Consider the following 22641-nt stretch of genomic DNA (forward strand, 5'->3'; position numbering starts at 1 on the left):
TTAGAGTAAATGTTTCTTACTTTAGACACAGTCTTTTTTATTAACTAACAGAAAATATTATAGTTATTATGTCACAAATTTTTCTTATTTCTTAATATAAGAACTAAAGAATGCATAATGAATTAAGTACGTCAAACTCTTCAGACGGTCTCGATATGACTGAACGGTAGTATATTATGCAAGTGTGAAAATAGTATGACCGACTATACCACAAACTCTAGTACGATGTATGCTGTAAATAAATACGTACAAATCACGGATAATTCATCATAAATTAAAATAATTCGTCAATACGCAATAGTCAAAATCTTTTTTTCTTATTTAAGCATTTGAATAATTTAATCATTATCAATAAGTTAACAAATTTTATACATAACTAAATATATGTACCAACAAATATAATCAATTAAGTTGATTTATTAATGAAGTTATCGATAAGCTTGCGCATTATTCTGATTTAATGGGTAGCTTGGCGCAATATTATTAGTAATATCTATTAAGTGAAAAATATAATGTCAGTTTCAAGAAATAAAATTAAGAAAGCATCATTGAAAAACAATGACAATAAAAAGGACAATGAAATGTATATCAAACACACGCGATGGCTATTTTATATACTGGGATTATGGCCTTTTATGTCTAATCACTTGACAACTTCTAAAATATTTTACGCTCTAATCATACAAATAATATGTTACAGTGTATTGATGTTTACAATAGTTCCATCATTCTATCATATGTTTTGGTATGATAAAAGTATAAAAATTAAAATAGCATTGTTCGGTCCAACAGGAGTGTCTGTAGCGTGTGCTTTTAAATATCTTGCAGTTATTTACCATCTCAAAAATATTAAAAACTGTATTAATCAAATGAGAAAAGATTGGGAAATTTCAAAGAGTGAGGAAGATTGGAAAATTATGATAAACTATGCTAAGAAAGGAAATAATGTGACTTACTTTTGTATTGCTGTTATGTATGGTGGTGGAGTGTCTCATCAATCGGCTGCTCCTTTTTTACCCAGCAGTCCAACAAGTTTACTACGCAATTCATCCGATCGACCATTACTCTATCCTACGTCATTATTTGATCCTTATTTTAACACTCAAAACTCTCCTATCTATGAAATTTTTTATTTATCACATATTATAATGGGTGTTGTTGTTTGTACTATGATGATCGGCACGTGTAATCTTGGAGCTGTTTTAATTACTCATATTTGTGGTCAAATTGAAATTATTATAATAAAACTACAGAATCTCATAGAACATCCTAGTAACAACGGAAATTTTGATAAAAATATGTCAGCGATTATTCTACGTCATAATAAAATAATCAAGTAAGATTATTAATGTTAAACCCTGTCGGATATAATTTTCAGTAGATGTACCGCAATTCACTGTATTTTTGGTAAATTAGCCATGGTTCGCAATCAATTACTGTAATTTACGACAAGCTTTTAAATTTTGTGGTTAAGCTACCAAATTTTGGAGTATGAATTTTATTGCAAAACTACCCTGTTTAAAAATATTCTTTTCAATAATTTCAATTCTTTTGTTTGTATATATAAATATGCAGTATTCAATCAGTATTTTTAACCAAGGTATGGTAAACATAACCCAGCTTTACACTAAATCGGCATGAAACCGTTTTTTACGAAAATTTACTATAAATTGAATCCGCTGAGAAATTTTTTTCAAATGTTACCCAAGTAACACATACTTGAGCAAGATTCTGGTGCCAGTGTTTTGAACGAAACCCCTAGTCACTAGTGTCTTTTTCTACGTATGGGTCTTGCGCAAGATCATGTAGCAAGAAATTGTCATCAAGACTTGTGCATGACTTGCTCAAGGCATTGTACACATGGATGTTGAAGATATCTTAGATACGGTGCAGTTTAAAAGTTTCTGGCGCATTTCTTGCAACAGTAACTTATGGCAGGTACTTACGCATGGCTTGCTCAAGACTCAAGTCAATTTTGAATCTTGACCAAATCTTGAGCAAACCATGTGCAACTATCTTCAACTATAGTCTTCCTTCAGAATTGAGTTATAATCTGTTACGAATTTCTTGTGTAAGGCTTGCACTAAACTTGCCATTGAAATCTAGTTACAAGTATCTGCAGCAAGACACACGGGTAGGAAAAGACACTAACGTCTATCGAACTTGAGACCTGGCTTGCTCAACCCTTGAACAAGATTGTTGTATCGGTAATTAGATGCATATTGATAATTTTAATTTATCTTTTTGCTATTTATTTATTTTTACAGATTATCAGTGTATACTGAACAAATTTTGCGTGAAATGTGTTTGATTGAAGTCGTCGCGGCAACTTTATTTATCTGCATGGATGAATATTATTGTTTAATGGTCAGTATGCATCAAATACATTTTCCAAGTCTTAAATAATATCACACACCATTCCGTGTTACTACTTAAATACATGATTATATTGTTATAGGCTTGGAAAAATGATAATAGGATTGGATTAACAATTTACTCCACCTTATTAGTAGCATTTATTTTCAATATATATATTTTTTGTCATATTGGTGAATTATTAAAACAACAGGTAATGAAATTCATTTAATCCCATGATTTTTAATATTTGCTAAATGTCATTTTCGTAAATTTTAAAGTTTGGTAAAATTGGAGATTCAATATATATGATTAATTGGTATAATTTCTCACCAAAAAATGCTTCTAACTTAATTATGATGATCGCTATTAGCCAGAATCCTCAAAAAATAACTGCTGGAGGACTGATGGAATTATCATTCAAGGGTTTTTCTAATGTATGTATGAAAACAAGTTTTTTTAATCCTAAGTATTTTTCATAAAACTATAACACAATAAATTTGAAAATGTAAATTTTCACATACTTTTATATATCAACTATAAAAAAGAGTTTTATAGCTATCTTATTAACGCACTCACCTGAAGTTCGTCATATTCGACCCCCTCAACACTTTACCTACGTAGTCAAGGGGGTAAGTGCGCGCTGTGGGTAAGTGTGCTCAAACCCATTGATTTCGGACTGAAATGCATGGATTTGCTCACACCTACCCACTACGCACACTTGCCCCACATGACTACGAAAAAATTTTTGACGACAGTAGAGTACCCAATTACACTATAGATTTATAATAAACTATTCTTCATTTTTTTTTTCTTCAAGGTAATAAAAACATCCGTGGCATATTTTAATATATTACGGATGGTGGAGCTTTAAAAATTAACTGTACAATATGAGAATAAATAATCAACATTTTCTTTCATTTCAACACTATGACATCCGTATGAATATGAGACAATACTATAATTTATTATAGTCACTTTCCAATAGAAATATTATAATAACCAGAATTAATGTTGATTTGACAAACTACAAAACACCAATAATTATAAAATTATATCGCCAATAATAGAATGATAAAATCAAGATAAATTTAAATATATATTGTAGAATTGTTTACATATTTACTTTTATAATTATAAAATGTGAAAGTGTTAATGAACATATTTTTGTACTAAAATTAATTTTATATTGTCACATAAAACGTGAGATTTTTTATTTGTTTATTTTAGAGCACGAATAAATAAACTTTAATAATAAATTTCAACAACTTATTCTATACGCTGTAAAAAATTTTGGGAGTGAACGCGGCTTAAATCTGTAGAGAATGGGGAGCGGATGACTGATTATTTATTTAATCCCCTCGGAGTGAAATTTACTCCGAAGGGGAGTTTATTTTGATACTATAACTTCATATCAGGGTGAGTGCAGATTAAATAAAATCCAAATCACTTCCGATTTTATACAGTGTGCAATGATAAAAATTACTTGAACCATTTCTCATATAACCGATAATATTTTAAGATCTGGATAATAAAAATAATAATATTCACCTTCGAACTATATATTGGTGCGAATTTGTACCAGCTCAATCACTAAAAAGTGGAATTTAAAGAAAACACTTTTTTTTTTTATGAGTCTATTATTAAGGGCTCCAGCCCGATCACCTCCATGTAATGGCGCAAGAGAGAAATTTTTAGTGAGTAAAATTCTCACACTACTAGCACAACATTATCCAACTCTTTTGGAAAGTCTAGATTTTTTTCCAGTTCCCCAAAGATCACAAAAGTAACAATCCATTGATGACGACAAACTCAGATATCCCTCTGGTTATATAATGTAACGGTATATCATTTACGTCCCAAATATTGAATACTTGTAGGATATAAAATGAAAAAAAAATACTACTGTTTATAATTTTTAGAAATCAATATCTTTGAAATTTTATCTATTCACGTTCCTCCTTTTACTTATGAATGCATTCAAGCGTACACATAAATCCACATACACCTATACAATAAGTACGAACTGACACTCCGATTAGAAATATGTTTCATAGATAAAAATTCCAAAAGCATACATAAAAAAAAATAAATGATTTCAAAACTGTTAGTAATTTCCTAATTTTTTATTTACTTAGCATTCTTTAAGCAACTCTTGTTGTCCAGCTGGTTTCTATATACTTTTATTTTAAAATAAAAACTATAAAGTACTAAGATAGAACAAAAATAATAATAATAATTACGTTCAGTTTTTCAAGTGAAATTTTAAAATTTTTATTAAATATGTAGACATCGACATAAAAATTTTAAATTGCTGAATATTAAAATAAGTACTTAAAATGTAGCATAAGTTTTAATCGATCTAAGCTATTTAAAAATTAGTCGTCTTATTAAAAATTTAATGTTTCAGCGCTGCTATATTCCTCACATGGATAATGTACAATGAATTTTTATTTATTAATGTTTCTTCTTTTATTATTTATACCTCTCTTATTTTTTCATACGCAAGCGCAAGTTATAGATGTGATGTTAGGTACGAAAAAACATGAAATATTGTGATCAATTATCAAAAGACAATATAACAAAACCGCGCATTATAAAACGGGTATTAATGGAAACTAATTTGCCCATCATAACAAATGATAATTCAAATAAATACTACGCTGTTAAGTATACGTACTGGTTTTTAAATTTATTAGGAATTTGGCCCATAATATTCCCAGCATTGGTTATTAGAAAAATAATCGCGCTTATTCATGTGCTCATTTTTATTAGTATCTGTATATGGGAGTTTACTTTTAGATACATTCATATGTACTATTATGTGGACGATTTTGATGAACAAATAACTCTAATCGCTCCTATATTACTTATTTTTGTTATATTTCTCAAATTCATGGCAGTAATTTATCGACGGAACACTATAATGAAATGTATAAACCATATAACAGCTGACTGGAATATGATAAACTGTCAAGAAGAAAAAGAGATTATGACTAAAAATCTCAACACCTGTAACAATATCACGTTTGTATTTACAGTATCAATGTATATAAGTGCAGCATTTTATAATTGTATAATGCCTCATGTGATACCGTTTCTGCTTGGTAGCAGTAATAACCAAAATACTTCTGAACGAATGATTATTTTCCCTGGTTATAATGTTGTTTTCAATGTTGAATTTTTTCCACTCTATCAAATTACATATATTTTTCATATTCTTACTGCATTTTTATGCTATACCGTTCTCATTGCCACGTGTAATTTGACCGTTATTTTAGTAACTCATGTGAGTGGTCAAACTCAAATAATCATTAGCCAGCTGAATTCATTAATAAATGATTTTTCGAAAGGAAAAAAATTTTCATACCCTAAGTTGTCACTTACGATTCGTCGTCACGTTCGAGCTCTTGAGTAAGTTTTGATAATACGTTGTAATGTTAATTTTACTTTACTTTTGTATATTACTCATTTAAATTATTAAATTAGCTTAAAAAATGATCGCAATAATATTTTTATATATAATCAATTGTTTTTCAATTTGCGATTTTGACTTTAACAATTTAGTATTTAAAAAAGTATTTAATTTAGTAATTTGAAATTTGGTACACAGTTTCTATGATTCTTCCCCTTCGAAATGAGACATTGAATTTTCTCGTTATTGATTCTATTTCAAACAACTCTACAAATTATTCTTGATCTAATTATTTGATTAAAAGGTTGCGAAAAAAAAAACTTCTAAATTCGAAAATTCATATCTTAGAAAAAAAAAAACCTCTGTGAAAATTTCAGTTTTCTAAAAACAGATAAAGGTCGTCTACTGGAAAATTCGAGCCAAAAAAATATATAAGCTTTTGATTTATTCAGCTTTGAATATTTCGAATTTTTGTAATTTTTTGAATAAAAAATTATCTTGTTTTCAAATAAATTTTTTTTGTGGGCCTAAGCATCCTCTTTCAAATAAACCAGTCCGATTCTTGTAACTATAATAGTTTTGAAGATCTTCAAAAAATAAACTTTGAAGAATCATAAAATGATAAATTTTTGAATTTTGCATAACTTTTGGGAATTACTTTTTTTAATGTTTTCCCGAAGGTAAAACTTCGTCATAGGATCAAAGAAAACATCTGACCAAATTTCACCCAAATCCGAAGGGGTCGATTCCAACTATCGATCAATTCGACATGAAATGACCCATATATTCTCCGTTTTATTTAGATTTTCTAATAACATTCTTAAAAAAACATTGTTCGAAATATGTCTAGTAGAAATTGGCGCATCTTCCGCACTTCTTTGCATTGATGAATTTTGTATTTTACGGGTATGTAAAGAATTTATTATAATGATATCGTAATTGAACTGTTCTTTTATTTCTGATTCATTTCGACTATAGATGTTGGATAAAAATGATTTTGCAAATATGGTACCCTATTTTATGATATTTCTTTCTTTGAGTCTGAATATATTAATATTGTGCTACTTTAGTGAACTTCTCGACTCTCAGGTATTTTTTATCAATTGTAAATCCAAATTTTAAGACAAAAAACTTAGACTTCATGAAACAAAAATCTGGAATAGTTTATGGAAATAGGAGTACAATCATATGCAACTGATTGGTATAAAATTCCATTACAAGCAAGACGATATTTACATTTAATGATAAATATGTCACAACGACCTCAAAGAATTAGTGCCGGTAGGATAATTGATCTGTCTTTTCTTACCTATGTACAAGTAAGTGTTAAAAAATTTACTAATATGTAATTGTATATAGACAGAAAAAAATGAAAAAATTGAACCTTTCAGATTATTAAAACTGGATTTGCATATCTCCAAATTTTGAGAGCTTCAAATATGCAAGACAAGTAGTCAAGAAGAAAATCATGTTTGAATTATTCATTCATCAAATCGTAAATGATTAAAACTTGACATTAATTGAAGTAAAAAAGGTGACTGAGTTTTATAAAGGGTCTTTGAATTATATTATGTGAGAAAGTCATAATTCATTACGGTCTAAAAAAATGTAGTTCTGTATTTTATTAAAAAATAGTCTTATCATAGCAAGAGATACGTGAAAATTCCTTAAAACTTGTTCTCCACTTTCCGCAAAGAAAATCGATGACTTTCGATAAATTCGGAAAGTTAATGTTTTCACCCCGATTTTCAAAAATCTAAATTTTTATCTGGTCTTTTTGACTTTTTATGCTGATACTTGTGGCTAGATTTAAATTGCAAGTCTAGTGCAAATCGTATACAAGAAATTCGTGCCAGATTATAACTCAATTCTAACGGAAGACTCTAATTGAAACTAGTTGCGTATGGCTTGCTCAAAATCTGCACAAAGCTCATAGTTGGCCTTGAGTCTTGAGCAAGCCATGCGTAAGTACCTGCCATAAGTTACTGTTGCAAGAAATGCGCCAGAAACTTTTAAACTGCACCGTATCTAAAATATCTTCAATATTCTTTTGTACAATGCCTTGAGCAAGTCATGCACAAGTCTTGATGACGATTTCTTGCTACATGATCTTGCGCAAGACCCATACGTAGAAAAAGGCACTAGCCTTAAACCATTTTTCTTATAACCGGTAATATTTTAAAATCTAGATAATAGAAAATAATAATATACACCTTCGAACTATATATTAGTGCGATTTTATACCACCTAAGAATTGAAAATTAAAAAAAAAACAGTTTTTTTTTCTTTCATAAGTCTATTATTTAGGGATCCAGCTCAGTCGCCTCTATGTAACGGCACGAGAGAGAAAATTTTTAGTGAGTATAATTCTCATACTACTGGCACAACACTTTCCAGCTCTTTCGAAAAGTTCAAGTTTTTTAGAAAATTTTTTTCCAGCTCCCAAAAAATAAAAAAAGTAACAATCCACTGATGTCTACAAACACAGGCAGCCCTCTGGTTATATAATGTAACTAGTATATCATTTACGTCCCAAATATTAAATACGTGTAGGATATAAAATGAGAAAAAAAAATACTACTGTTTATAATTTTTAGAAATCAATATCTTTGAAATTTTATCTATTCACGTTCCTCCTATTACTCATGAATGCATTCAAGCGTACACATAAATCCACATACACCTATACAATAAGTACGAACTGACATTCCGATTAGAAATATGTTTCATAGATAAAAATTCCAAAAGCATACATAAAAAAAAAATCAATGATTTCAGAACTGTTAGTAATTTCCTTATTTTTTATTTACTTAGCATTCTTCAAGCAACTCTTGTTGTCCAGCTGGTTTCTATATACTTTTATTTTAAAATAAAAACTATAAAGTACTAAGATAGAATAAAAATAATAATAATAATTACGTTCAGTTTTTCAAGTGAAATTTTAAAATTTTTATTAAATATGTAGACATCGACATAAAAATTTTAAATTGCTGAATATTAAAATAAGTACTTAAAATGTAGCATAAGTTTTAATCGATCTAAGCTATTTAAAAATTAGTCGTCTTATTAAAAATTTAATGTTTCAACGCTGCTATATTCCTCACATGGATAATGTACAATGAATTTTTATTTATTAATGTTTCTTCTTTTATTATTTATACCTCTCTTATTTTTCTATACGCAAGCGCAAGTTATAGATGTGATATTAGGTACGAAAAACATAAAATATTGTAATCAATTATCAAAAGACAACATAACAAAACCGCGCATTATGAAACGGGTTTCAATGGAAACTAATTTGCCCATTACGACAAATAAAAATTCAAATAAACACTACGCTGTTGAGTATACGTACTGGTTTCTAAATTTACTAGCAATTTGGCCCATAATATTCCCAGCATTGGTTATCAGAAAAATAATCGCGCTTATTCATATGGTTATTATTACTAGTATCTTAATATGGGAGTTTGTTTTTAGATTTATTCATATGTACTATTATGTGGACGATTTCGATGAACAAATAACTCAAATCGCTCCTATATCATTTATTTTTGTTGTATTCCTTAAATATATGGCAGTAATTTATCGGCGAAACACTATAATGAAATTTATAAACCATATAAATGCTGACTGGGATATGATAAAGTGTCAAGAAGAAAAAGAGATTATGACTGAAAATCTTAACACATGTAACAATATAACATTTGTGTTTACAGTATTAATGTATATAAGTGGAGCATTTTATAATTGTATAATGCCGCATGTGATACCGTTTCTGCTTGGTAGCAGTAATAACCAAAATACTTCTGAACGAATGATTATTTTCCCTGGTTATAATGTTGTTTTTAATGTTGAATTTTTTCCACTCTATCAAATTACATATATTTTTCATATTATTACTGCATTCTATTGTTATACCGTTCTCATTGCCACATGTAATTTGACCGTAATTTTGGTAACTCATGTGAGTAGTCAAATTCAAATAATTATTAGCCAGCTGAATTCATTATTAAATGATTTTTCGAAAGGAAAAAAATTTTCATACCCTAAGTTGTCATTTACGATTCGTCGTCACGTCCGAGTTCTTGAGTAAGTTTTAATAATACATTGTACTGTTAACTTTAATTTGCTTATATGTATTTTACTCATCTAAATTGTTGAAATCAAAATTTAACATCTTGACTTCGACAATTAATTACTTAAAAAGTTTTTAATATTGATTTGAAATTTGGTACACAGTTTCTATGAATCTTCCCCTTCAAAATGAGAGTTTTGACGTTATGATCCGATGGATATTTTATATTTTAGAACAGTTTTAAACAGTAAATTTTTTAATTTTCCATAACTTTTGGAAAATCTTGTTGTAAATGTTTTTCCGTTGGTAAAACTTTACATAGGATGAAAAAAAACATCTAACCAAATTTCACCCATATCCGAAGGGGTCGATTCCAACTGTCGATCAATTTGACATAAAATGACCCATATATTTTCCGTTTTATGTAGATTTTCTAATAACATTCTTAAAAAAACGTTGTTCGAAATATGTCTAGTAGAAATTGGCGCATCTTCCGCACTTCTTTGCATTGATGAATTTTGTTTTCTACGGGTATGTAAAGCATTTATTATAATAATATCGTAATTGAGCTGTTCTTTCATTTCTTATTCATTCCGACTATAGATGTTGGATAAAAAAGATTTTGCAAATATGGTACCCTATTTTATGATATTTCTTTCTTTGAGTTTGAATATATTAATATTGTGCTACTTTAGTGAACTTCTCGACTCTCAGGTATTTTTTATCAATTGTGAATCCAAATTTTAAGACAAAAAACTTAGACTTCATGAAACAAAAATCTGGAATAGTTTATGGAAATAGGAGTACAATCATATGCAACTGATTGGTATAAAATTCCATTACAAGCAAGACGATATTTACATTTAATGATAAATATGTCACAACGACCTCAAAGAATCAGTGCCGGTGGGATAATTGATCTGTCTTTTCTTACCTATGTACAAGTAAGTGTTAAAAAATTTACTAATATGTAATTGTATATAGACAGAAAAAAATGAAAAAATTGAACCTTTCAGATTATTAAAACTGGATTTGCATACCTCCAAATTTTGAGAGCTTCAAATATGCAAGACAAGTAGTCGAGAAGAAAATCATGTTTAAATTATTCATTCATCAAATCATAATCGATTAAAACTTGACATTGATTGAAGTAAAAAAGGTGACTGAGTTTTATAAAGGGTCTTTGAATTATATTATGTGAGAATGTTATAATTTATTACCGTCTAAAAAAATGTAGTTCTTTATTTTATTAAAAAATAATCTTATAATATAATCCTAATAAGAGTTACGTGAAAATTCCTTCAATTTTTGTTATTAACTTTCCGTAAAGCCAAGCAGTTTGGTAGCACAGGCATCGCTGCAGAGCGACAGTGACTACCCAACAAAGTAATTCTAACTGTCCTGTTTAGGAAATCACTTTAATTCAGCAACGATAGATCAACTTAGAACAACACAGGACTTCTTGATGTACGTAACGTAAATCTTCTATTTACGATACATTTCTCTCCGTGTTCGAATCATTTCCAGCTATTATATGTTCGAGATGATTTTGAAGAAAAATTAAAAAGGTATATGGTATTGTAATCTATTAAAATTTGTAAGAAAGAAAAAACAATATTTGTAAGGTAAAATTTTTTTAATTTCTAATTTTTCCATCTAATAATATCTAAGATCACTGAGAGAATATACTACTTACTGAATTACAAATTCCATAGTTTTATTATGAAAAGTAATGAAAGATAGAAATTTAAGATTCTTAATAAACTTATTTATTGTAATCGCTTTTATAATACAATTGATAACGTACAGTCTAGCCATTACAAATGGATATTGTGCTCGTAAGGCATTTAACAATTATATAGAAAAAAAATTTGTTAATAATTATATTACAAGCAAACAGTCTTTTAAAAGTAAAAACATTAAACATATAATATATACATAAAGGTGTATAATACTTAAATAAATAACTAAATCAATTTTAATGCGAGATCTTTTAATAGAATGAAAAAAGTTTTCAGTAGTTGAAAACTTATGTAATTAAAAAAAATTGTTTTAATCAAACGTGACTTTAACCGTCTAACATCTAGCCTTTATATTAATTACTTACAATTAGTTTCTTTGTATCTTAGGAACGAAACACGGCTGAAAAATACTGACTCAATTTTCAAAACCTTGTTATACAATACTTTTTGCATACTTTGACAACCATCCCATAATCTTAAGTATTTTTTTTTCAATCCTCTTGTCGACTATACACTAATTACATTCTCTTATTAATTATATATAAATAAAAATGGTATAATTTTATTATTTTACTTTACTTATTGATTCGAGAAATTAAAGCCCAATTAGTAATAAGTCATAAGATAAAAGACCCTAAATTTAATCAATACCTTTTAGTCACTCGCTTTAACTGATTAATCCCTGGTGAATCCGAATTATGGTAATTTACCGCAATTCACTTAAAATACGGTAATTAACGTCAAAGTTGCCGCAATTTACGGTATTTTACAGTACGTTGCGGTAAAAAGTATGGCAATTTACCGTAATTTGCGACATTTTTACCATAAGCACCGTATGTTTTTTATGTTTATAGTTTTTACAGTGCAAAACTTCACTTTACAATAAAATACCACAGGCCTGTCGCAATTTCGCGGAAAATTACTATTCTCACTGCAAATTTACCGTACGTTTAACATAATTTACCGTAAATTAAAATTTTATTCTGATATTTAAAACGTCAACAAATTACTATAAAAAAAAAACGATTTTTTATTTCATTTAGCAAATTGTATTGAATATTGAATGGTTTAATCTCACATCAATGTAAAGTGACCGGGTAATGAGTCTTTTACCTTAATTTGAATATTTCAAAATTCCAAGCAAATTTAAAATTAAAAAATAATAATAATGTCACTTGTAATTATCTTAAAAAATTTGTTTTTTTTAATCATTTCGATCATTGGTTTTGTATAAAATTTTTATCATACACACAATAAATCTATCGAACTTTTATAGATAGTCATTTATCAAATTTATGTTGATTATTAGTTAAACTACCTCATTAAGTAATTATGTATTTATTTATTTTGTAGTAAAAAGATTTTAATTAAAGTTTATATCAAATATGTATTTAAATAAGTATATAATTGTATATTGAGTATTCTCACCGTTTATGACAGAATTGAAATTTTATAAAAACAGACGATAAGCGATTTTATATATAATTTTAGAATACTTTTCAAACCACTGATCTAACATTTTTCTTATCATTTCATTTTAAATACTTGCGCATTTCTGAAACTTTTAATCAACACTAATTTTCTCAAATGGTTTAAAACTTTAAAAGTTAAATATGCGATCATTTTTTCTCTTTATCCTTTCATATTTTGCAGTTATTAATGTGTTTGATACTTATGTAATATTTAATCTGCGGGATAAAAACGAAGAATAGCCCTACCATGAATTTCCGAAGAACAAAGTTTTTGTACAACATCCATTGCTTCTTCAGCAGGAAAAACAGTATGTGGTGGTGGTTCAATTTTACCAGTTGCAACTAATTCTACAAGCTCACTGAGTTGTTCAAGAGTACCTGGTTCTATAGATTTTATATTTTGTTCGCGTTCTTCAGCGCGTTTGCTGAATTTAGGCAAAAGACGGTCAGCTACTTCTTTTATTACAAAAACTACACCACCTTTACTAAGACACTGCATGCTACGATGAAGACTTCTTGAAGTTGTACCATAATCAATCACAACATCTACTGGGCCTTGACAAGCATCCATAGTACGTTCAATTAATTGCTTTTCGTAAAGTCCTTCGTTCCATTCAACTACATTAACGCTGAAAAATTATAAATGAATATATATTGTATTTTGTATGCATCGTTTTTACTTTACATTTGATTTTAAAGTTTTCCCTATATGATGTATGTCAAAACTACTTACTGCTGAAATTCTTGTGCCATAAGTAATCCATCGTCTCTTAATGATGCTACTGTAATAGTAACTTTATTTTGCATGTTACTAAAGTAATACGCAGCTATTCTGAGTGTCCATAGAGCAAGACCTCCAGTACCGACAATAAGAATCTTACAAACTTGATCTTCTGCACGTTCTTTTAGCAGTTGCTATCGAAAAAAAATATATATTAATTTATATTTTCGTACATAAAACAATAGGCAATAAGCTAATATTAACTATTATGCTTTATTTTGATCATATATAAACTTATTGTATACCTGTACGTGCTCGTGAGCAGCAAAAACAGTGTTCATAGCTAGTAATGCCCCAGCTGGTAACATTGCAGCAACACTCAGCGACATATTTTCAGGGACTTTGATGAGAAACTTGAGATCAGGGACAACAAGGTATTCAACATATCCATTAGGTATTCCCTCAAATGGATACAAAATTACACGATCACCAACAGAAAATTTACAATCATCCGTAACTCCTGATCCAAGTGATTCAATTATACCAGCAACTTCGTAACCGGGGAATAATGCAGCATCACGAACACCATAATGAGGTAGAATTACAGGAAATTCACTCTCAATAGATGTCTCAGTTGCCAGACTACTTGAACTTGATACTGATGTTAAACTTGAAAGACTTGGTGATCGTTTTGGATGATAACAAGCACCAGCACAGACTACACGTATTCTGGCACCTTGTGTTGGTACATCCGGTACAGGGACATCAAAACTGAAGACGCAATCACGACCAGTCACACTAGGACTTTCAATAGATAATTGACGACACAGCTTATGCATTTTATTCTGATTACCTCTGTATAAACAGAAAAAAAATAGAACAATATTTATTCAAATTACTTTAATTTTTATAAATTTTTATTATTCATGCAAGATAAATGCACTGAGAAAAAAAAAGTGTATATTTTCAAGTAAAATTTCTTAATTTAAGCATTAGTTTATTTAAATAGTGCCAAGAAAATATTTTCTTAATTTTAGTAAAAAAGCATTGTCTGTAGAAATTTATGAGTAGATTTAAATACAGTACGACCTCGTTATAAGACTATCGCCGTTTTGCGTTTTATTTATGTATTCGGTTCAACTCTACTTTAATATACGGTGAATCTATTTCATGTATAATTATAAATACACAGAATTTTGTCGTTCTTTTCTTTTAATTAATTATGTGATATCACGAGATTTTGAGTATTCTTTATGAAAATAAATTATTTAATCTAAAATCTTTATGTATTTACATTTTATCTCGATTTTAGTCGGATTGGTCGTTAGTCTTATAGCGAGGTTTCGGCGCAAAACTTTTATTGAGTTGTTGGTAGGGGAAGCGTTCCGAGCGAGTTTTAACAAATTGAAGAGAAGAGTCTTATAACGCGTAGTCTTATAACGGGGTCCTACTGTAATTGATATAAAGATAAGAAATATTATACTTCAATGTAGTAAATTTTTTCCCGTTTTTAATGTTATGAGTCAAGTAAACATATTTACTTGAATTTAATTTTTTTTCTCTCAATGTTATCTTAGCGCACGCTCTATTTTTCGCCAAATAGCTTTTTAAGTGCGTAAATAAACTTTTCGCACGCAAATTAACTTCTAGCAACATGCAGATTATCATTTAACCCACACAAATGTCGCGGCAACAGTTGAATCGGCAAAAAGCTACTTGGGAAACAAAACAGCGAACACTAAAATAGTATTCATATCGCATTAATGAAAAAAAAAAACTGTCCAATTTATGCGGTGTTGTCGATTACCTACACGAGCAAATGAGCGCACTTCGTTCGCAATCGACAATACCACACTTGTTGTACAATGTACTATTAAACTAAATTTTCAAGCATATATTTTACCCGTTTGAAGGACCATTTGAAGTGACACATGGTGAACTAACTGGCGCTACTTCAACATGCATTTTGTAAAACTTTAATATTATTGAATAGATAACTAACAATTACTAATAAAAAATTATTATTTAAATATTTTTTTATCAATAATGTACTTTTTTCACTCTCAATTTATAAAACAATATTAATTGTTAGAAACAAAGCACAGCATGAAACAATGTTTAAATATCAACTCCATGAAAATGACTAACTGGAGTAAACAACGTTCTTCCGTCTTTATACGTACCGCATTCATAACAACCGAGAGGGGAAACATCTAGATAGTGGGGATAACCTGGATGAACATTCGTGAACCGCGTGGTAACACAAAGATACTACACTACTACTACGCATATATGTCGTTTCTTATTTTTCAAAACAAACGTCGTCATTTTTCGAGAATTGTATATAATGGACCTTAAAAAACTATGTATAAAAAAAAGTTTATGATAGAAATGAAATAAATATAAAAATAGTTGATAATAATATTGTTTTTCATTAGAGATTACGTGATAAATAAATTGAAACACGTGTTATAAAATATGTAAGAATTATTGATGATAACTCAACAATAATATTAAAATAACCTTGACATAATAATTATCAATTTTGTTATAATTATATATATGTATATCTCTTTCAATAACGAATTAAATTGTATTAATTTTAAACAGTTGATCAGTATTTACGTTTTTCTTAAGAAGTATATAATAAAACAGATTTAATAAACGACACACAGTAATCCATGTCAAAATAAAATGTCCGGAAGCATGTTATCAAATGATTATCAATGTTGATTTAATTTTCCTGACAGTTACAAAATAATATTTTTTAATTAGAATAAAATTAAGTATGAAGAATGTTGATGATATAAATGATTGATAATAATTAACTACTTGAGTAATGTCAATTTAATCTGTAAAAATTGATAAGTATAACAAAGTCGTGTTGAAATTTTTTATCGTTATAATATATATTTTGAAAATTTTTATTTATGTCGGTCATTATTTATTTTTATTATACTGCAAAACTTAGTCACGAGTCGTTGACATCTTTCTAAAAATATGTAAAGTTTAAATTTACAAAATTCGCTTGATCTTTACCATATTTTAATTATCACGTATAGTTAAAAAATAAAAATGATAATTAAAATATTTTTTTGAATTATATGTATATTAAAGTAAAATTGGTATTATTTTTAAATAAAAACAAATTTTCACATCTTCGTTTTTTTTTTTGGTAAGTTAATAAGCATAAAACGTAATTGAATGACGTTATATTATAATTATAAAATATTTATCAGTTATTTTCTATTTCCAGCGATGGAACACGCGAGATTGAAGGCCGTCACGTAGAACTGTAAACAAACTTGAGTCGTAAAATAATAAATAACTTGAATTCGAGATAGAAAATATTATATTAAGAATAACTTTTAATAAAATTAGTGATTCAAATATATTTAATTGAATTTGATAAGTTCCAAAATATAATCATAACGTACGTATAGATTTTTTAGTGGGTATTTAAAAAAAATATTTATAAATAATAAAAGAAAATTACAAAGATTGGTCATAAAAGTAAAGATACCCAAACAAAATAAGTACACATGAGATCATACATGTGCTGGCGTATGAGTGGAAAGTAAAAAAAAGAAAATGCAGAGAAGGAGAAGTTAAGCGGTCGATGCTGCCACCGGTTCACGGTTTAATCACGTGCACATCAGCGAACATTCACGTGTTCGCAGCAAGCTAAACCGCGCACAGCTAATCCTATCTTACATTGCTGCAAATATTAACTGCTGATTTTTTTATGCTACTGGTTACTATCGCTGTATTAGTAATAAAATAACAACACCAAGTATTTTTAAGTTTGTTTATTGCCATTTATAGATACATAATAGATAAATCGATAAGCTCCTTATCAAAATATTGCACTTATAAAATAAATATTTCTATGAATTATGAGTTTAAAAATATATGTTAGTTTACGCAAATGTTTTCTGTAATTTTTATTTTTTTTCTTTGTTTCTATAAAAATTATATTCTAAGATAATTTTTCACACTAATTATATTTATAAAAGATAAATATTTACGTAAATAATTATTTTTTTATTTGGTATATGATTCATTATCAAAAATGATAAACTTAATTTTAAATATCGCAAAATAATAATAACAGAAAATAAAATATTTCAGTAGTCGTGTATTAACAAAGAAATTTTTAAGGATAATTTTTTTTGTGCGTAGAATTAGTTTTGGGCGTATTTTTCCGTTAAAAAAAAAAAAACATTGTTGTGACACAAATATATCACATGTGACTTCTATCTACGTGTTGAGTAAACATCATGATCATAATTTATATTAATAAAAATAGACAAATAATATTAAACTGAAAAAAATATTTGTGAAGATTCTAATCTTCAAGGGCGAATAATAATTAAATTAAATATGAAACTACGCATACATAAATTAAAATAAATATTAATTTTTAAATAAAACCTTGGAATCAACTAAATCATTAAAAAATATATATAAATATATTGATAAAGGAAATGTTTTGTCCAAAATTATTTAAACCCTTTTTATAAGAGGTTTATTTTAATTATTTATGAATATATATATATATATATATATATATATATATATATATATATATATATATATATATATATATATATATATATATATATATATATATATATATATATATATATATATATATATATATATATGATTGTCATGCAGTAAAAAAATACGAAAAAATTATTCCTTACTAGATTTTAACATTGAGCAGCTGTTATGTTGATAAAAAAAATAAAATTTTATGTTCTTACAATTTAAAAAGATAAAATTTATCTCATTACAATAAAACACTTATTTTTATGATATTCTATTAAGATTTTTTGGGTATTTACAAAATTTATCCATCATAAGCAAATATCTGCGTGCGCATCTACTTATGCTACAACTCTATAAAATTAATCGATATTGATCTTAAATTATTTTTATCATTTTATAGTGTTTAATTATTTAATTAATATTTTGGTTAAGCTATACTATCAATAAATATTGTATAAAAGTACTTTTATAAATGTTAATTGACTTGGTTTTCTGTATTGTTATAAAACATTATTTATATGAAGATAATGATTAGATAATTTGATAATGAATATTACCTTGAATTATAAAAAACATTATAATAAATATTTATGTAACTCATACCGAAAAATACGCCACTTACTAGCTAGAGTCAGCTCATAAAATTTTATATTAAAATACAATCTTTTCTGATTGGTCAAAAGTGTGATTTAATACATTTTAAATAACTAATCTATCATCTTCCTCTCTTTTTCACATGCGCATTCAGTTAATTAGCCCACGCATGTGTAGATCAAAGCAAGGTCAGCTGAATTTTATAACCTTACGTAAAGTAAAAGACCTAGTACCCGATCAGGGAACTAGTACCGATCACTCCGTGTATTTGTATATCTATATTTAGTAAAATTTAGTAAATGTAGATATAGACATACATGAGTGATAAGCGACTAGTTCTCTGATCAGGTAATGGGTATCTAACCTTACTCTATCAATTGATACCACACAACACCAAGTTGACTTCTTTAACTTCCCGCTATAAAAATTGAAAATTTAAAAAAAAAGACAAGTTATTGGTTTCGTTCCAATTTTTGAAAATCAAGTTTTCATCAGATCTCGACGTTTTGAGATCCTCGAAAGCTATTCTAAACATTTTCAGATGAACGTCCGCGTGTGAGGATGTGTAAGCTTTTTTTGTTCAACAATATCTTTGAAACGAATCAACTGATTTGAACGTACTTGGTAGCAATCGAAAGGGCTTACCAAATTTAGAACTAAGTAAATTTTGAAATCGATCGGTTGAGCTTCGATTACCAATTTATTCAAAAAATAAATATTAAAATAAATATTTTTTTATGGTTTTCGTACATAACTCGAAATTGTGACTGATTTATTTCAAAATTTAATCAAATCTAAGTTTTGAAATTCGGTTAATTTACTCTAAAGATATCGGACAAAAATTACTTTTTTTTAGTAAAATATACTTTCTGTCAGACCAACCGTTTTTTGAGCTTAAGGAGCTCAAAAATTTACAAATAAGAACGTTTTCGAGCTCAAAGTTCGAAAATAGTGAGAACTTCTTCAATAATATTAAGTAAATTATTTTAATAATTTTAACTGTATGATGCTGACTTTAGACTTTTAACGGCGTTGTTCTTCATGAATTCATTACATAAACTATTGTATACTTCTAGTGACGTCGAGTCTATACCGATTCCACATAATGTATAAGATTCTATTAAACAACTCATCGTGCACACAATAAGAATTTTTAATGATTTATGATGAGTATTCATAAATAATCATACAAAACATTGTAAAATTATGCTGTATTTTATGGATCGATAAATATTTATATAAATATGTATTAAGGTGTGTCAACAATAGCTAATTTTTTTTTCAGGTCTCATAGTCTCAAAAGTTTCTTTGAGAACTTAAAAATCAGCTCAATATCTCAAAAATTGCGCCGACGCTTGACAATTTTATTTTCCCTTTTAAAATACGCGTGAAAATTTTTTTTTTCAGTTTTGACTTTCATACTTTTATAGGAAGTCAAAGTCCCTGCGAAAATTAATTGAATAGTCATGCTCGTAACTGTAACAAAAAAGTTACAACTCTCCAGTCAAAGCAAAAAAAAGTTTTTTTTTTTTTTTGTATAATTACCATTTTAATTTTCTAAAATCTAACTACAGTCGAGTCGCGTTATAAGTCCGGCTTGTATCGTTTTCTTTTAACCAGACTCGCGTTAATATGAGAGAGACACTGAGCGGACTTATAACGCGACTCGACTGTATTACAGTTGCTATTTAATCAGTGAAATTTTTTTTCTAATTTGAATTTGCAATATATATTATCGAGTTATTGATACAGATCAAAAAAATAAAATTAATCGTACGGTTTTAAATTATTTTATACCTTGAAAGCTCGATAATTTTTTGTTTTATTTTACAAGCATGATAAAATAATGATTTTTTTTTTTTTTTTCAGAAAAATTTATTTTCTGTAAATATTGCAAATTCAAATTAGAAAAAAAAATACCACCTATTATAATTATTTATAAATAAAAAAAAAGTAAAAACAATGTTTATTTACACAAACTAAATTTTTTTTTCTTTAACTTTTGAAGACGTAACTTTTTTATGTTATAGTTACGAGCATGACTATTCAGGAACTTTTGTAGGAAATTTGATTTCCTACAAAAGTATGAAAATCGAAATTGGAAAAAAATTTTTCCATTTAATTTTCCTGGAAAAATAAAAAAAAAAGTTTTTACGTGTATTTTATATAGAAAAATAAAATTGTCAAGCGCCAACGCGATTTTCGAGATATCGAGCTGATTTTTCAGTTCCGTAAGAAACGTTTGATACTATGAGACCTAAAACACAAAAAATTATTTTTTCGACACACCCTAATATATGTAAATATATGATAGTAATTTAAAATAAAATAATCACGTGGCAGCTCAATAACAAACAGTACAGAACGTATAGAGTTTGTGACGTAATTGAGGTCAACAAATGATAATGAGTAGTTTTAAATATGAAACAATATATAAGTATTATTATAAATTTTTAGTTTTTGTCCGTTATATTATATGATATATGAATCATAGATAATCATACATGATTGTCTAATATTTAAAATAAATTTTTAACGCATGAAATACAAAGGAACAAAGTAAAATCAAAGTCATAACAATAAATTCTATTGATCGAGCGGTAAACCGTGTGTGTACAGTCATTGTCAAGTAATCGAACCGGCTTCCGCATATGCCATTAATGAAGATAATAAAAAACTTTGTTTATCTTCAGTAAAGTTAAAAAAAAGAGTTTATTATTAATACAGACAATTTTATAAGTTTAAGCGCATGCATTTAAATGATTAAATATAGAAAGAAAAACTTACTAAAATTGACAGATCGAACAATTAAACACAGGCGCACAATTTAAACGTTCTTCAGTATTTGTTTTGTCGTGACGAATAAACTTTGATGACATTCAAAAAAATGAATGTTGTTATTTAAAATTGAATGCTTTTCTTTTGTCTCGAACAACTATGATGAATGAGTCAATAATGAGTTTCTGTACGTAGTCATGTCTGTAATGGACGACCCTGGTAGGGTCTGGTATAAAAAATGCGCATCGCGTTGAATTACTTGCGCGCCGACGCCAAATCTGTTACAGAATAAAGATATGTTACAGAAAAAATTGAACATTTTTTATATACATATGAGTATTTAACTATATCATTTAAATTATTCAATAAAATTTTTATTTCGTATAGTTTCTACATATTATCTTTAACAAAATTTTTGAAAGTTCTTTAGTTATTTGCATTTAAAAATAAGTAATTAAAATTGGCCAGAATACGATTTTTTGGAACGAATACATTTAAATGCAAATAACTAAAGAACTTTCAAAAATTTTGGAAACTTTATGAGAAATAATTTGTAGAAAATGAAATGATCTACAAAAAAGGTCTTATAACATTTTAAGATAAGTCTAATAGTTTCGCTGAAAAAGTCAAATAATAATAAAATTTACTATGAACCCAACTTTGTCCTTAAATAACTTTTGAAAAATTAAATTTATTAAAAAATGATAAGAGACTTTTTTTGTAGAACGTTCAATTTCAAACAAAAAAGTCTATTGATTTTATCAATCTACTGATTCGTTGATGAGTAACAAAATTCGAAACTTTAAAAAAAATCTTTCTCATGTTATTTAAATAAGAAATCGAAAATTGCGATTAGGCGGTTGCTAATATTAAATTCAAGAGCTCAAACTTTGTCAGTATTGTTTTTGTCGTCATCTCGAACAATATATTCCGTA

The 22641-nt window shown here is 27.6% G+C and overlaps 4 protein-coding genes across 5 annotated transcripts; 3 read left to right on the forward strand and 1 right to left on the reverse strand.

Moving 5' to 3' along the window:
- The first annotated feature begins 460 nt into the window (after positions 1-460).
- Positions 461-3229, forward strand: LOC106693336 (odorant receptor 4-like). The gene is made up of 7 exons (XM_053737803.1): positions 461-464; positions 520-1336; positions 1382-1438; positions 2268-2367; positions 2459-2569; positions 2637-2792; positions 3176-3229. Exons 1-7 carry the CDS (start codon positions 461-463, stop codon positions 3227-3229), a joined length of 1299 nt encoding a protein of 432 aa, XP_053593778.1.
- Positions 3230-4900: 1671 nt separating this feature from the next.
- LOC128667489 (odorant receptor 4-like) lies at positions 4901-7224 on the forward strand. Its single transcript, XM_053737804.1, has 6 exons — positions 4901-5025; positions 5158-5382; positions 6574-6676; positions 6749-6859; positions 6934-7089; positions 7162-7224. Exons 1-6 carry the CDS (start codon positions 4901-4903, stop codon positions 7222-7224), a joined length of 783 nt encoding a protein of 260 aa, XP_053593779.1.
- Positions 7225-9371: 2147 nt separating this feature from the next.
- LOC103580655 (uncharacterized) lies at positions 9372-11028 on the forward strand. Its single transcript, XM_053737805.1, has 6 exons — positions 9372-9859; positions 10274-10376; positions 10449-10478; positions 10560-10583; positions 10634-10789; positions 10862-11028. Exons 1-6 carry the CDS (start codon positions 9372-9374, stop codon positions 10922-10924), a joined length of 864 nt encoding a protein of 287 aa, XP_053593780.1. The 3' UTR covers positions 10925-11028.
- A 563-nt stretch (positions 11029-11591) lies between these two features.
- LOC103580656 (uncharacterized) lies at positions 11592-21924 on the reverse strand. Of its 2 annotated transcripts, none has more exons than XM_008562490.2 (4): positions 21716-21924; positions 14086-14635; positions 13793-13974; positions 11592-13688 (listed from the first exon to the last, which is right to left on the reverse strand). In XM_008562490.2, exons 2-4 carry the CDS (start codon positions 14617-14619, stop codon positions 13271-13273), a joined length of 1134 nt encoding a protein of 377 aa, XP_008560712.1. In that variant the 5' UTR covers positions 14620-14635; positions 21716-21924; the 3' UTR covers positions 11592-13270. The 2 variants fall into 2 exon arrangements, with proteins under 2 accessions (XP_008560712.1, XP_008560711.1); XM_008562489.3 differs by lacking the exon at positions 21716-21924 and adding an exon at positions 15684-15932.
- Positions 21925-22641: the final 717 nt, after the last annotated feature.

This window comes from Microplitis demolitor, chromosome 3 (genome assembly GCF_026212275.2).
Source record: "Microplitis demolitor isolate Queensland-Clemson2020A chromosome 3, iyMicDemo2.1a, whole genome shotgun sequence".
NCBI classification, from domain to species: domain Eukaryota; kingdom Metazoa; phylum Arthropoda; class Insecta; order Hymenoptera; family Braconidae; genus Microplitis; species Microplitis demolitor.